At 43.4% G+C, this 13,765-nt stretch overlaps 1 protein-coding gene across 4 annotated transcripts in view; it reads left to right on the top strand.

The window, feature by feature from the left end:
- The window catches only part of VGLL4 (vestigial like family member 4), a 91,066-nt gene that overhangs the window by 36,623 nt on the left and 40,678 nt on the right, over positions 1-13,765 (top strand). The window contains exon 1 of one of the 4 annotated variants that reach the window (XM_056338401.1): positions 7,168-7,500. The exons of 2 other annotated variants lie outside the window; for them this stretch is intronic. In XM_056338401.1, coding sequence (XP_056194376.1) covers positions 7,419-7,500 — 82 coding nt within the window. In that variant the 5' untranslated portion in view covers positions 7,168-7,418. Of the gene's footprint in view, positions 1-7,167; positions 7,501-13,765 lie in introns of those variants that run through there. One more of the 4 variants, XM_056338399.1, reaches the window with a different exon arrangement.

Below are 13,765 nucleotides of genomic sequence, written 5' to 3' on the forward strand. Positions count from 1 at the left end.
CCTGCAGTCTTTGGCAATTGTGAAATAGTTATTTGGTTTTAGAAGGATCAGCAGAACGTGTACACTGTATGTCCCATGTCCCTGCTCACCATTCATTTAAAGGCTTTATAGAAGACTTTATGCTTTGAAACAACCAGGAGTTATGGCTTTTGTGCCACAGTAAGAGAACAGAAGGTAATCAAAGGACGCAGCTCAAGTCCAGGTCAGCGTGATTCAACTGATGGAAGCAAAGTGGGCTGCTTCCTAAATTGCCAGCTGCTTCCTTCTGGAAACAAGAAGTACCTGCCAGCGCAGTATTTGCTGCCAGAGGCATCATACAGTACCTTCTGCACCCATTTTATATTTTGACCCAGAGAGCTAAATGTGGCTATTGCCAAAAACCCCCAACAAACCACCAAAACGAAGTGAGAGCAGCAGTGAAGGCTCGTCCGTGCCCTTGCCTTTGTCCCCATCTTTTCGGTCCTCTTACTCATGTAAATGGTCTATGGTACAATAGAAGGGTGCAGCTGAGTTTGGAGAAGGAGATAAATAACTTTCTGGAGGTGACAGAGTGACAATGGAGGGAGAGGGCTCTTGCTGATGAGGACAGGCTTTAATGAACCAAAAGCTTTTTGAGTAGTTAAATGTCTTAGTGTTTTTAGATCTGATACGAAATAGCTGGTTCTAAATTGCTAAACATTTACAAGTAAGTGATCTGAATTTTTTATTTACATTCACAGTGATATGCTTTTTCAAAATCTCTGTGTCTTCAAAAAAGCAATAAGAACTGCAGTACAGCTAAACATTTATGGAAAAATAAAAATAATAATCCAGCTCCCAGTCCAGACAAGGCGTTACTGTCCATTCCTGGGTCATCAAAGAGCTTGCAATTTGGTATCCTTGGGCATCACCATGTTTTTGGTTTCCCTAGCAGTTCTATTGTTGTTAGGCCAGTAGGGAACTGAAGCCAGGATGCCTGCTGGCTTGGTGCTTCAGGGAACAGAGAGCTCCATAACCTGAGTTTCCCAGCAGTTCGTGGGTACGGATGCAGTTGAGCACACATTCGTACTCATTAACAGATTTCCTTACTAGGTGTTACTATGTTTGGTCTTTAAGCAGGCTTGAGTAAGTTGGGGTACGACAAGTATGAAAGAGAATGTACGAATTATTTTGCTACAACTTAATATTGTGTATAAATCTTAATATTTCAGTCTCGGGGAACTCCACTGATAATAACAAAAACATCATTTGTGTTCTATAATGTCTGGCATATTTTTGAAACCTTTAGCTAGTAAAGGACAGGCAAAACAAGAAGGCGTGCGCTAGCTTTAGCCCACCTGCCTGGTGGGGCTTTTGTTGTTGGTTTTGGGGTTTTTTTTAAGACTGTAAAAGGGAGAAGGTAGTTTGATGTGATTAAAATCTAATCTATTTGCAATGTAGCTTTATATTTTTTTAAAATAGTGATCTGGAAGGATGTGTGTGTTTGTATCTCCTGTTCACTGGTACAGTCGTCATTACTTAATGCTTTGTAAAAAGTGTATGAAGTTGGTACATTCTGCGGTACCTGACTCACTGAGCAAAGAGTTTAGTTATGGATTATGCTATGTGGATCTCAGAGGCACAGCTGTTGAGATAACTGCTTGTAAGAAACTTTAGATATAATTTTCCTTATCACGCATATCTGAACTTCCTGCGTGCTTAATACACTTTAACTATATTTCCTTATCATATTTGAATGTATTTAAAAGCAAACACCCCATCTTGCTGTTCCTGTGAAATGTATTCTAACTGAAATAATAAAAATCGAGGTGGTAAGTGCAGCAGTTCTGCAGTTGAGTGTGTGGAAAAGGAAAAGCAGTATTTTTCCTTCAGGCACATCGCCACCTAGCAGCTGCTAACTAGAATTTGCTCTTCTTTTAAAAGAAAAAAGGTAAAGCCTGTATCTAAGTATTCTTGCTTTATTGCTCCACCTCCTTCTTGGAGCGTATGGAGCTATCGGCTAGTAAGCGGTGTTATCATAAATGCCTGTCTGATCTCGGGAGCTGCAACAGCTGGTTTTGTCCATTCGGAAATGGAATTACACTGAGCAATACTGTATGGCGTTTACGTCAGATTGTGTCTCACCCCTAGAAAGACTCTGTTTTTTCTCTCGCTTGCAAAATTGGTCACTGTAGAAATAGTTCCTATTTGCTGATGATCATTAAGGGTGAAATTTCAGTTGTGTCCAAGTGAATGGCTTGCATGTTGTTCTTCTACCCTGTTGATTCTTGGCCGGTGTTGTGCGTTTCCCCACTGAAAGATGTGTGGCATGAAGTGTAAACCAAGCTAGTAAACCTGCACCAAAGCCTTTTTTCAGGCTCTTCAGTGCTCCCGCTTCAGGCAGCGGCCAGCATGGGAGCAGGGAGAGTGAGGAGGGATGTGGGAGCAGGGAGAGTGAGGAGGGATGTGGGAGCAGGGAGAGTGAGGAGGGATGTGGGAGCAGGGAGAGTGAGGAGGGATGTGGGAGCAGGGAGAGTGAGGAGGGATGTGGGAGCAGGGAGAGTGAGGAGGGATGTGGGAGCAGGGAGAGTGAGGAGGGATGTGGGAGCAGGGAGAGTGAGGAGGGATGTGGGAGCAGGGAGAGTGAGGAGGGATGTGGGAGCAGGGAGAGTGAGGAGGGATGTGGGAGCAGGGAGAGTGAGGAGGGATGTGGGAGCAGGGAGAGTGAGGAGGGACGAGGGTAGGATGGTGGCAGAGAGGCAGAGGACTGGCAGGGTTGAGGACAGCAGAGAAGGCCAGGAGTGCCCCAAGGGAGCTTGCTTGAAAACAGCTCATATGTTTAAGTGCTGTAAAACCCACATAAACACAGATATTATGGACTTGATAGATTAAGGAATTGCCATTTTTTTCCTACGAAAATTCCAGTAAGGATTTTAAGGATTTATTTTTATATTAGGTCCTAGTATTGCTCAAATAAGCCAGGACTATATATTTTTATAGTGGAAAAGTTTTAGTAGCATTTAGGAACCAGTGATGCCACAACCTACTACATTCATAATAGGCACTGTAACTCTTCAAAAAGATAATTTTCTCAAGCTTTTTTTAAACCTGACAAATGCTCTGTTCTTCTTGTCAGCCGTTGGTACATCTGCACCAGTGCTGCAGCTGGGGCAGATGTTTGCTTTCAAAGTGAATCTCCTGATTGCCCTTCTTTGGTCTGCTTCACAGAGTGGTCTCACCCATAAACCAGATTCTGTTCAGACAAAAAGAAGCTGAAAGAAGCGCCGCAAGAGTGCCCCAGACGTGGTCCAGCTGCAAAGGGACATTGGTCCATCTGACCGGACGGACATACGGCGGCAGCTCAGGGTGGCTTCACACTGCCTTTGTAGGCACGCCACCGTGTTCTGCCAGAGGGAGAGGCTTGGTATTTTCTTATTGTGAGAACTGTAAAAGAGCAGCACAGAAATCTTGTCAAACTCCACCCAGGTGCAGAGACTAGCTGTCAGAATACATATGTACCCTCCTGGTTTTGACAATGATTTACCTGCTCATTAGAATTGCCTTTTTTGTTTGGTGTTTTGTTTTTTTGTTGGGTTTTTTCTGCTTTTTTGCTTTCCTTGCTTCAGAATACTTCTGTGGTAAGACACTCTTGTGTGAAACTGCTTTTGCTTCCCGTATTAAAGTGAATCAGAGGATCAGTAAGAGGTTGAACCATCCCACCTTCAATGTGGGTTAATTAGAATCATATCTAATATAGTTCGATGTGAAGTCCAGAGTGATTGGGGGAGGTGCAGGCGGGTTTCGGTTGCCTCTAGGGGATGCTGTTGTGTTACAAGTACCGGTGTTCGGCGGGTTTGCTTTCCAAATACGGGAATTTACCTGCCTTACAGAGGAAAAGTGGGTGCAGTCTTGGGGGAAGTACTCTAGCTAATATGAAGCAAAGATAATACTGCACATAATGGTGTTTGCGACTGTCAGGATGTAGAAGAACAGAATGAACTAACAAAGGTCCTAGAGTGCTGTTAATACCTTGTTTTCCTGTGTATGTTGTGTCTAACCCGCTGACACATTGATTCCCAATCTCAGTTCAGTGGAAGGTGTCTCCAGCTGGTGAAGTGATCGATGAGCAGTTTGAATCAAGCAGTTGGGAATTCTTTGCTGTCACAGACAGAGTACTTTACAGTGACCGGGTCAGTGTTTAAGGTTAATCTCTGATGGACTTGAATGTGTTGATCTGTCAAGTGTATCTTAAGCATTCTAAAACCAAAATCCATTCATAGGAGAACTTTCTTTGAAAGAAAACTTAAGTTGATAATATCCCCCCCCCCGCTTCTTTCACTAGGCATTGCTTTATTTTCAGTATAGATGCTTTAATTTAGAAATTCATAAAGCTCCCAGTGTTTGGTACCAGTTTATTTAATATGAACCATGCAAGTTCTTCATTACGCAGCATTTGGCAAGTGTTAAATCATCGTGTGTACTTACTGCTGAAAGCCATTCACATAATCAAGTGATCATTACTGTCTGAAAACCTGTGACTACTGGTCTAGTAAAGACAACTTAGCTTCTTTATTAGTGTCTGGACGGCACTACTGAGCAGTCAGTGATTTGTAGACAATACCCAACTTTGCCTTTCCAAACAACTTGAAGAAATATGTATCTTCGAATATAGAGGGGAATTCATACGGGGCTTTGAACTGTAATGACCTTCTGTAGCTAACATGCTATGCGAAACCCTTTCTTGTAGGCCACTGCTCAAAAGAAGTTCAGAATGTTGCTTTTGTTAATTCCTCATCACCTGCGTTCCTGTAAAAAGATTATTTTAAATCAGAAAAATTAAATCCTTATCTCTTCTTATCCTTCCCAAGTATCCATAAAATTGTTGTTGTATTAGTGTAAATTCAGGGATGCTCTCTGTATTAAAACCTGTACATATCAGAAATGTTTTCCCCAAAATCTTTGCCATACTTACCTAAGAAACTTGCATTTCATGCTAGAGAAATGTGCCTCTCTCCTGTTAATGTTGTAGGTATGCATTTTTATTGCAGTTTATACCTTAAAGGGCTAAGACTTCTCTTGATGCCTTTATTAAATAGCTGGTTCAGTCTGAAGCATTGGTTTAAAATATTTTGAATTTCAGTATGCACAACATGATCAGCTATGTAAAACTTCCAGTCCCCCTGTTTAAAAACCATAATATTCTTCTGTGTTAGAAACACTTCTCTTTCTAGAAAACAGCACATGCTACTTTGGTCAGGAGACGTTTGTGGTAAAAAAAAAAAAAAAAAAAAAAAAAAAAAAAAAAGAAAAAAAAGCCTGTGAGGCAAAAAACCAACTGCACTCTTTATATTAAGTACCATCCAAGAAATGTACTGTTACTTCAGCATTAAGTACCCGTAAGTTTTTACACCATGTTAAAGTCTTAAAGATTAATAGCACTTCCAATTAGGACTGTGCCCTTGTTGCTTATAAATGATCAGTAAAAGGCTTCCCAACCTTCAGCTTCCCAGCAATACAGAATGCTTTTCAGGTAATTTGTTTTCTACTGTATTGAGTTCGGCACCGTTAGCGGACGTTCGTCAATGGAAGCACATGGGTGGGTAATGCACGGGACTTCTGTCTGAAGGGAGGAGAAACCTGATCTGGCTTCTAGGGAATCTTCCTTGGAGATAAATTCCTTATTCCTATTTATCAGCGGGAAATTTTAACTAAATTACCTGGTCTTACTGAAATACCCAGTGTATTCGAGCAGTGCTTTTCAAAATGCCTTGACAAAATGTCACTGGGTGGGTTGCCTCATTGCCTCGGTCATGCAGTCCCTTCCCTTTTGCTAACTGAGGGGAGAGGTTCACAAGGTAGAAATGACTGTTTGTTACTGGTGCTCGCTGCCCGGCTGCTCCTGCGTGTGCCATTGCAGCGCTCTGTCCCAGAAAGGCAGGGATGGGCTATGTTCTGGGCCAAAGAGGGAGGCAGAGGGAAGGCTGGGACTCCATTAGCTTTTTTTTGTTTGTCTTGGACCAAACTTCCCCAGTATTTCTTTCTCTTCTTCTATCAAACTAGACTTCAGGTGCTGATGGGCTGCAGGAAACGCAAACCGATGCCCATTAGGCTAGCACATGCTTACACCCGGACAGATGTTCTGCCTCTTAGGATGAGTCACACACATCTGTGTAAGCAGCTCGGGCCTTTGTGCTCAGGGCTGGGTCTGCAGAAGGGCAGACCACATCCTGAGATGAGAGCGGCTGCCGTCAAAACCTCCATCATCTGTGTCATTGGGGCTGGGGCAGCTGTGAAAAACCCGCCAGGCAGAACTGCACTGTGGATAGGGCTTGGGAAAATCAAGTCTCGTCATGTAATGAGCGAGTTGTGGCAGCGTGTGAGTACGCAGTACCTGTGTTTATATATATAAATATACACCTGTGCACAGGTATACCCACTGGAGCTATTTTATATATTTATATAGATATGTGATATATAAATAGAGATATATAAATATAAGCATATATGAATGTATAAATATATATAGTTATATTGTATATTATATATATGTATATTTATATAATTGCATTATATAGAGGTATATAAATATAAGCATAATTGCATGTATAAATATATATAATTATATATATTATATACGTATATTTATATAATTGCCTTTATGAGGGCAGAGCTGCCGCTGGGTTCCGCTGCGGTAAAGCAGCGTTGTTTTCCGCGGCAGCAGTGCTGGGATAGGGCTGAGGCCAGGCTGGGATGGGAAGTAAACGTTCCAGAGGAAGAAGGAACGCTGAGCAGGGGGTGCAGCCCAGCCGTGGCGCCCCGCAGCCCGGCCGGAGGAGGCCCCGCTTCCTCCCGGGCCGCCGCGCCGCTCCCCGCCCCGGCCCCGCCGCCCCCGGCCCCGCCGCCCCGCTCCCCCCCCCGCCTCCGCCTTGCCGGCGCTCGGTGCGTTTGGGGCCGGGTGCTGTGCGGCAAATATCCGTGACACCCGCGGAGCCCCGGGGAGGCGCCGGGCATGCTCACTCCTCCCCCGAGCGCCGGAGGAAGCTGGGTTACATACGAGTCATACCAAGCATAGCCCGCATGTCAGCGCAGTGAACTTGCAGCGGGCTGTGAGCACAACTGCTGTGTCTTTGTCCTAGGAAATTCCCCTTGTTTCGTGGTTTTTTTTTTTCCCCCCGCCCCCCCCCCCCTCGTGTGTGTGTGTGTGCGTGTGTGTTTTAATTGGAAAAAAAAGAAAAGTTTTTAGACAGTCTTCTTTGTCTCGAAGGGCACGGTATACTTTAGTTTCCAGAAGTCTGGAGGGGGGAGCGGGCTTGCACCCCTCCGGCGTGCCGCGGCGGTGCTTTGTTGTGCGGAGCTGAAGGCTGGGCCGTGTGCCGGGCAGCCGGGCACCGCCGCCGGGCCCCCTCCTGCCGCCACCCGGGCCAAGGCGAGCCAGCCGGTCTGTTCTGCCAGCCCGATAAATGCTGTTGATGAAGATGGACCTGTTGAACTACCAATACTTGGACAAGATGAACAACAATATTGGCATTCTGTGCTACGAAGGTAATGGGGCGGTTGCACGGAGCGACGCTGGCCGGGCGCTCGCTGCGGGCGCGGTGCGGGGGCTGCCGGGGGGCGCTGCCGGGGGGGGGGCTCCGCGCCCGCCCTGGGGCGCTTTGTGCCAGGGCAGGAAGGGTTTGAGGTTTTTTTTTCCATTTTTCTTTTTTTTTTTCTTATGTGTTTCGGGTTGGGTTTTTTTTTTTTTTTTTTGGTGGTGGTGGTTTTGGTTGTGCGTGGGGGTTTTTTTTGTTGTTTTTTTTTTGTTTTGTTTTGGGTTTGTTGTTGGGTTTTTTTGTTGTTGTGTGGGTTTTTTGTGTGTGGATTTTTTTTTTTTTACTAGGAGTGTTTTCAGCGTGATTTTCCTCTTAAAGAAGCTGCCGTGGGGTGGGTGGGTGTGAAGGGCCGCGGTGCTACCAGGGCAGGCAGACTTTCTGTCCGCGATGTCTCTGGCTGTAGAAGGAGCAGCCCGGGAGGCGGTGTGCGGGGGGACTGGTGGGCGTGAGGCGGCCCGTGGGTGCGGGGCTGGGGGCCGTGGGTGCGGGGCCGCCCATTGTTGGCTGCCCAGGGGCCGTCGGCCGCCCCCCCTGCCCCGCGGCCGCCCCCCGGCCCCGCTGGGGGGAATTACCCAACTGGTTGGAAAACGGGATTTTATTTTATTTTTATTTTTTTTTATTATTCCTCTTTGCCGGACTCTACATTTTCTGTCTCTCCAGCTCTTGTGGGCCAGCCTGCGCTGTCCCCGTTGTAAGTGTTGCGGGCCCTGGCTGGACCTGTTGTCCGAGGTAACGGGGTACGATCGGTTTTCTTAATCTAGTGGAGTTTTTTATCTACGTGCAGTTTGCAGAAGTGGTTATGGCTTGGCTTTGCCTGGAAAGAAAGGCACCACTGAGCTAATTCAGCTTGGCAGTGGAACTGTTTTCGCTGCAGCCACACACAAGCATTGCAGAAACCTTTCTTCTGATTCAGCAGGAACATTTTCCATGTTCCTTTGGAAAATAAAATTGCTGGAGTTGTCAGGGCAGAACCCATAAGGAGCGTACGTGGGACTCAGAGCTATCTATTCATACTCTTCAGAAAAAGACCAGGCCAGAAGGTGAGGGAGCTGAACCTCACTTTGGAAAATACCGTCTTTTCTATCATTAAACCAGCATGGCCACATTTCTTTCCTTCAGGAAGTGGAGGGGCTCCCTGCAGAACTCTTAATGTCTCTATTTCTTTTTTCTTCTTTCCTTCTTCCTTCCTCCACAAACATGTATGTATTTGCTTGAAGAAAGCTCTTTAACAGAACATTGGGCTTGCCCGTATAGAGCTGGGATTCAAGAGAGTCGAATTTTTAAGCTCTTTTCTTATCCTGTGCTTTTTTCATTAGAGCAAGAAAACTAGTTAAAAACAAGAAAGAAAGAAGGGAAAAAAAACCCAGAGAAAACCAACTTGCAGGATCCTTTGACTTTTTCATTGCTCTCTGTGGTAACCAGTGCTTTCTTTGGAAGCAGTTGACAACTTCTGATGAAGACCATGAAGTTCTGCATAAAATTCTATTTACGTGTTCCTGAGTGTTTTGTTGACTAAGGCAGAAAAAACTGTTTTTTTGGCTCATTAGTTCAATTCATTGTAATTATGCCTAATATTTATGGAAGGTTCTTTCCAGCCCCTTTTTCCCCCGCCCTCTTCTCCAATAATTGTTATTTAACCAGATCTTAGCTTTAATAGTTCAAAAGCAAAAGAACAGCTTAAGGAAGACACTCTACTGTAGCAGTCTTTGTTTAGTTTAAGCATCTGTTGCTATGTTCGTTATTCTGGAAGTTAACATTTTTATCATTAAAATAAACACACACAAAATGAAGAAAAGAAAAGCAAAACTTCAGTGGTGTTTATAGTGAGGTGTTTATATCCCAGTGGTTTAAAAAGTATAAACACTGGCAACATCTGCACTGAACTCAAAGGGTGTTTTAGAGATGCCTACAGATCTTCCATGCCTCTGCCATAGTATTTATTTTATGAGTGAGTTGTGTCAGCAGTGGTGGCTCTTTTCAGAGACGCTGCTGTGGTAGTAACTACATTGACAACAAAGTGCCCTTTCAAACTCAATTAACGAGGATTTATTGAAGGTCTTACTTGAGCTCCTAATAAATAGACATCTTCCTGAAAAGTACTTTTGTAGAAGTAGGATAAGATACAAATATATTGTATGATGTGAAAATAGGTTTGAAATTTCAGAGGAAAGAGTTATGAACGTATATGCCACAAGAAATGAATGAGATCTGTTCCTTATTCCTTTAGATGCTCTCTTGAAACACTTGCTTTTGCTTACTGAGGTAATTGCTATGCTGGTGAAATATGTTATTATCGTTTTATGAGGTTTACTAGTGGTTTTAATCTTTCACCTCTGGCACAAACCACTGGAACTATGTGCTGTTGATTTGTAGCTGCAGCTTATCCATAAGGGATGTATCGGTACACGAGCAATAGGAAAAGTGCTTCCATCGTGTGCATTTGGCAGCCCTTTAGCTCAGCATCGAGTGGGAGAATATAGTTGGCATCCCAAGAAGAGTCCTGCTTTCTCCTGGCCCGCAAGAGTCACAGATAGCGATTCGTTGTCTCTAAGCTTCAGGCTACTGAGGTAATGCTAGCATTTGGTTAAGTCTTCCTTGACTGGGAGGTGCAAGAAACCTCAGCTGTGTCTTAACTTCGTTCTGTTCCCGAGTTATGTAATTCATGATCATGCTTCAGTGAGTATGGGAAACTTACTGACGGGGTGCTGCTCAGTTCATGAGATGTGTTTCTGGTTTTGCCTTACTCTGTGGAGGTGGGAGAAGAGGGTAGAACGGTGAGTAATGTAGGTGGGATCTGCTTTATGCATAGGGAAGTGTCCTTTTGTTGGGGCTGGGGACGGGACGTGGGAGATCCAGAAGGTCTCCCGTTAGCTGCTAAGGAGTAAGGGTGTGTTGCAGATTTAGTTGACTGCTTTGTAGGACTGAAACTTAACTGAAGTTGACTGTTTTCTCAATTATTATTGTGAGGTTGGTCTAACAATGACACACGCTGCCCAGCGAGGTTGTGGAGTCTCAGTCTTTGGAGATACTTAGATCCTGACTGGACATGGCCCTGAGCAACCTGCCCTAGTTGAGGCTGGTTTTGAGTAGGAGGTTTGGACTAGATGATCTCCAGAGGTGCCCTCTAGCCTCAACACTTCTGTGATTCTGTAATACGATGGAAAGTTCTATGCACTGGTATAATTAAGACAGCCACAGCCAGCAAAAGGATTATAACCAGAGATGAGGTGAGAGAGGGTTTTTGAAAGGGGCTCCATAACTCTGAATCGCAGAATAAAGCCATTTTGTTTCCTTATGGTTGGTTGTTTTATACTGGTGATTTGTGTCTTTCTGAGTGTTTTTGTAATCCTTTTGCTAGCTTTGAGCTCTTCCTGATGCCCCATGATAATCTAAACTGTGATTGATGCTTCTGGAGTAAAATCTTAATTTTTAACAACGTGGTGGCTTTTTTCAGCAGCTTGCATAAAAAAGAATGTTTGAGGTTTGTCTCCCTCTCTGGTAGAAAGAAAATTTTTAAACCATTCTAATGAGACTGTTTAGTGTTCGCCAGCAGGAAGGTGACAGTTACATTAGCAACGATCAACCATTTCAAGCCATTTATTGTAATATATTTGGCGCAGTGAGAAAGAAAAGTAGTAGTAATTGGAGAATTGTTGACACAGCATCTGGATGCTGATTTTTAGCATGAATACATCTGATATCCCCCTACTAAACATTTGCTGGCAGTTTTCAACAATGGCCTGTTTAATGAGTAGTGCTTTCATACCATTGTTTTCTTCCTAATGAGCTCAGAGACATCAGAAAACTCTTGGGAGGCAGTTGTCCTCGCCGAGGTGCAAAGGCCAGGAAGCAGAACCATTCTGTACCAGTCTGGCATTCCCCGGGCTTCGTATCGAATGACAAGCACTTGATCCGGGCATGGATTCAGAGGTAGAACATCTGCATCTTGTTTTGCAATGGAAACTCACTTAACTTCAGCTTAATATTCTTTCTCAGAGAGCCTTGTGTGTGAGGTAATGGCAGGAGGGCTCAGAGTTAAACAAAACAAATCGCAGGTGATCTCGGCTTTGAGTGGCGCAGGGGCAGCCGAGCAAGTTTTGGCTCCTCGTTTCCAATAGAATATGTATGAGAAGGTGCAGTTTCCAAGTAGAAGATTTGTTTCATTTTGTTGTTTATCTGAGGGAGTGTACAGATGGTTGTGTGTTGGAAGGCAGATTTCTGTCTTCCTTCCTCTCTCTCCCATTTTCAAATGCTTTGTGTTATTACTGCATTCTCAAGGCTTGAACTGCTGTGCTGGGAAAGGTATAAAGAAATGCAATAAGATGCTAAGAAATCCCCCAGGCATGTTATGAGACTTGGAGCACTCAAAATAGTTATACGGAGTTCTCTGGACAGTCCAGAAGACTGGATTTTTAATTTTTTTTTTTTTAATGAAGAAAATTGGATCCAGATTTCTAGAAAAACGCCTCTTTTCGGTTTCAGGACAGCTTACTTTAGTTAGTGGCATATTACATAATTATTTCACTGACTTCCTGTAACAATGAAGCATTGGCTGGCAGCAGCACTGAGCTTGCATAGCTGTATTATCTTCCTAGGGCACTGCAAGGCGTTTGGAGTATGTGTGTCTGCCCCAAAAGGCCAGTTGAGATGTTTTGATATCAAACGAGGAGCCTGAAACAGATTCTGCTAAGTTCATTTGCTTTTTAACAGAATTTAACGTGCTTTCTTAAGTTCTAAAGAATAGTTTCCATCAGTTTTCTTTGCTGACCTTGCATTTTACTCGGGGTTTGTAACATCAGTTTCTCCTATTAACTTCGAAGTTTGGTTTAGTTTCTAAATATATAAAGTGACTTTAACACTGCTTTTCTATTAAGAATTAGTGGAATAATAAAAGGAGTCGAAACGTCCTTCATGGTGAATTAAGTGTTCTTATTTGTAATGTAGTATAAAATTTGTGTTCAAAGTCATGTAAATTGAGATGCACCTACAGAATGTTCCCCATTTATACAGCATTCTGTGGGTTTTGCTTTTTCAATTTCTTTTAGCTTCGGGGAAAAAAACCCCAAAGAGCTCCAACTTCACAGTTGGACTTTTCTTACTCATTTCCTCCTACCATGAAGTTGGGAATGGTCCTCTTCAGTACTGACATCAAAATTCAGTTTATTTTCCTCATGTATCAAAGGCAAGATAGATTTAGGTCATACTTGAGCGTTTTGTTTTTTTCCCCTGGAGTTCTGTTGTTCTCCTCACCCTTGATGCTAGTTCAGCATTTGTACTGAGAATTTAAACAGGGAGTTTGAGGGTTATCCCACAACTTTCAATAGATAAGGTAGGCAGCACATTTTTTCCGAGCTAAAAGGTAGTGAGGTTGGTAGCAGTAAGTTGAATTCTGTGTTAATGAGCAATTTGCTTAAAGGCTGTAACTTGTTACTCACAAGTCAAATTTGTTACAGTGCCAGGTCTCTTTGGATATAAATCCAGGGATTTTAGGAGACATTGAAAAAGCTTAAATTGCTCCAGAGTCTGAACAATGCACTGTATTGTATGGAGAACTGTTAGAGAAAAAATAAAGCTTGAACAACAGTCCTCATTGTGTGGCATCTAAAATTATGAATGAAAAAGTTCATCCATATGTATTGGGTTTGCCTTTTTAAAATATCTGCTTTGCATGAAAATAGTTGTCTATTAATTTCTTCTTGAGGATTAATACAGATGGGCCTTTATATTTGATTTTGGCTGAATAGACTACAGAGTTTTAACATGCTGCATGCAGACAGTGTGCCAAGAAATTTAGCAAAGTTGTTTACACTAACAATAATCCAGCAGGACAGAGCTTATAATTTTTCACTGATAATAGTGTGAGGTAGTGATGAATACAGGTTCCTGGAGGAGTGTTTACAAAAATGGTATTATACTTTTTCAGTGTTAAGAAATAGTGAGTGTTTTGGGTTCTGATTTCTTTTTTAAAGCCAGCCAATTTTTTTTCCTTCGTCTTGTAGTCTGTATCATCTCCCTGAAAATAACTTTACAAATCAGCATGGAAGGATTGCTGGGCACACAGAGTCGTTGTTCCCTTCCAGTAAAACCCGTGCTCTGTGGAAGGTCACTGCGCTGTAGCACTGCTCGGTGCTGTTGTGTAAGCGCTATGCCGAGGCTGTGGGTGCAGGAACGTATACACTAGAAGTGCCGTGATGCACAGTTTTAATTTCCTGGAG

Source organism: Falco biarmicus, chromosome 4 (assembly GCF_023638135.1).
Source record: "Falco biarmicus isolate bFalBia1 chromosome 4, bFalBia1.pri, whole genome shotgun sequence".
Taxonomy (NCBI): Eukaryota; Metazoa; Chordata; class Aves; order Falconiformes; family Falconidae; genus Falco; species Falco biarmicus.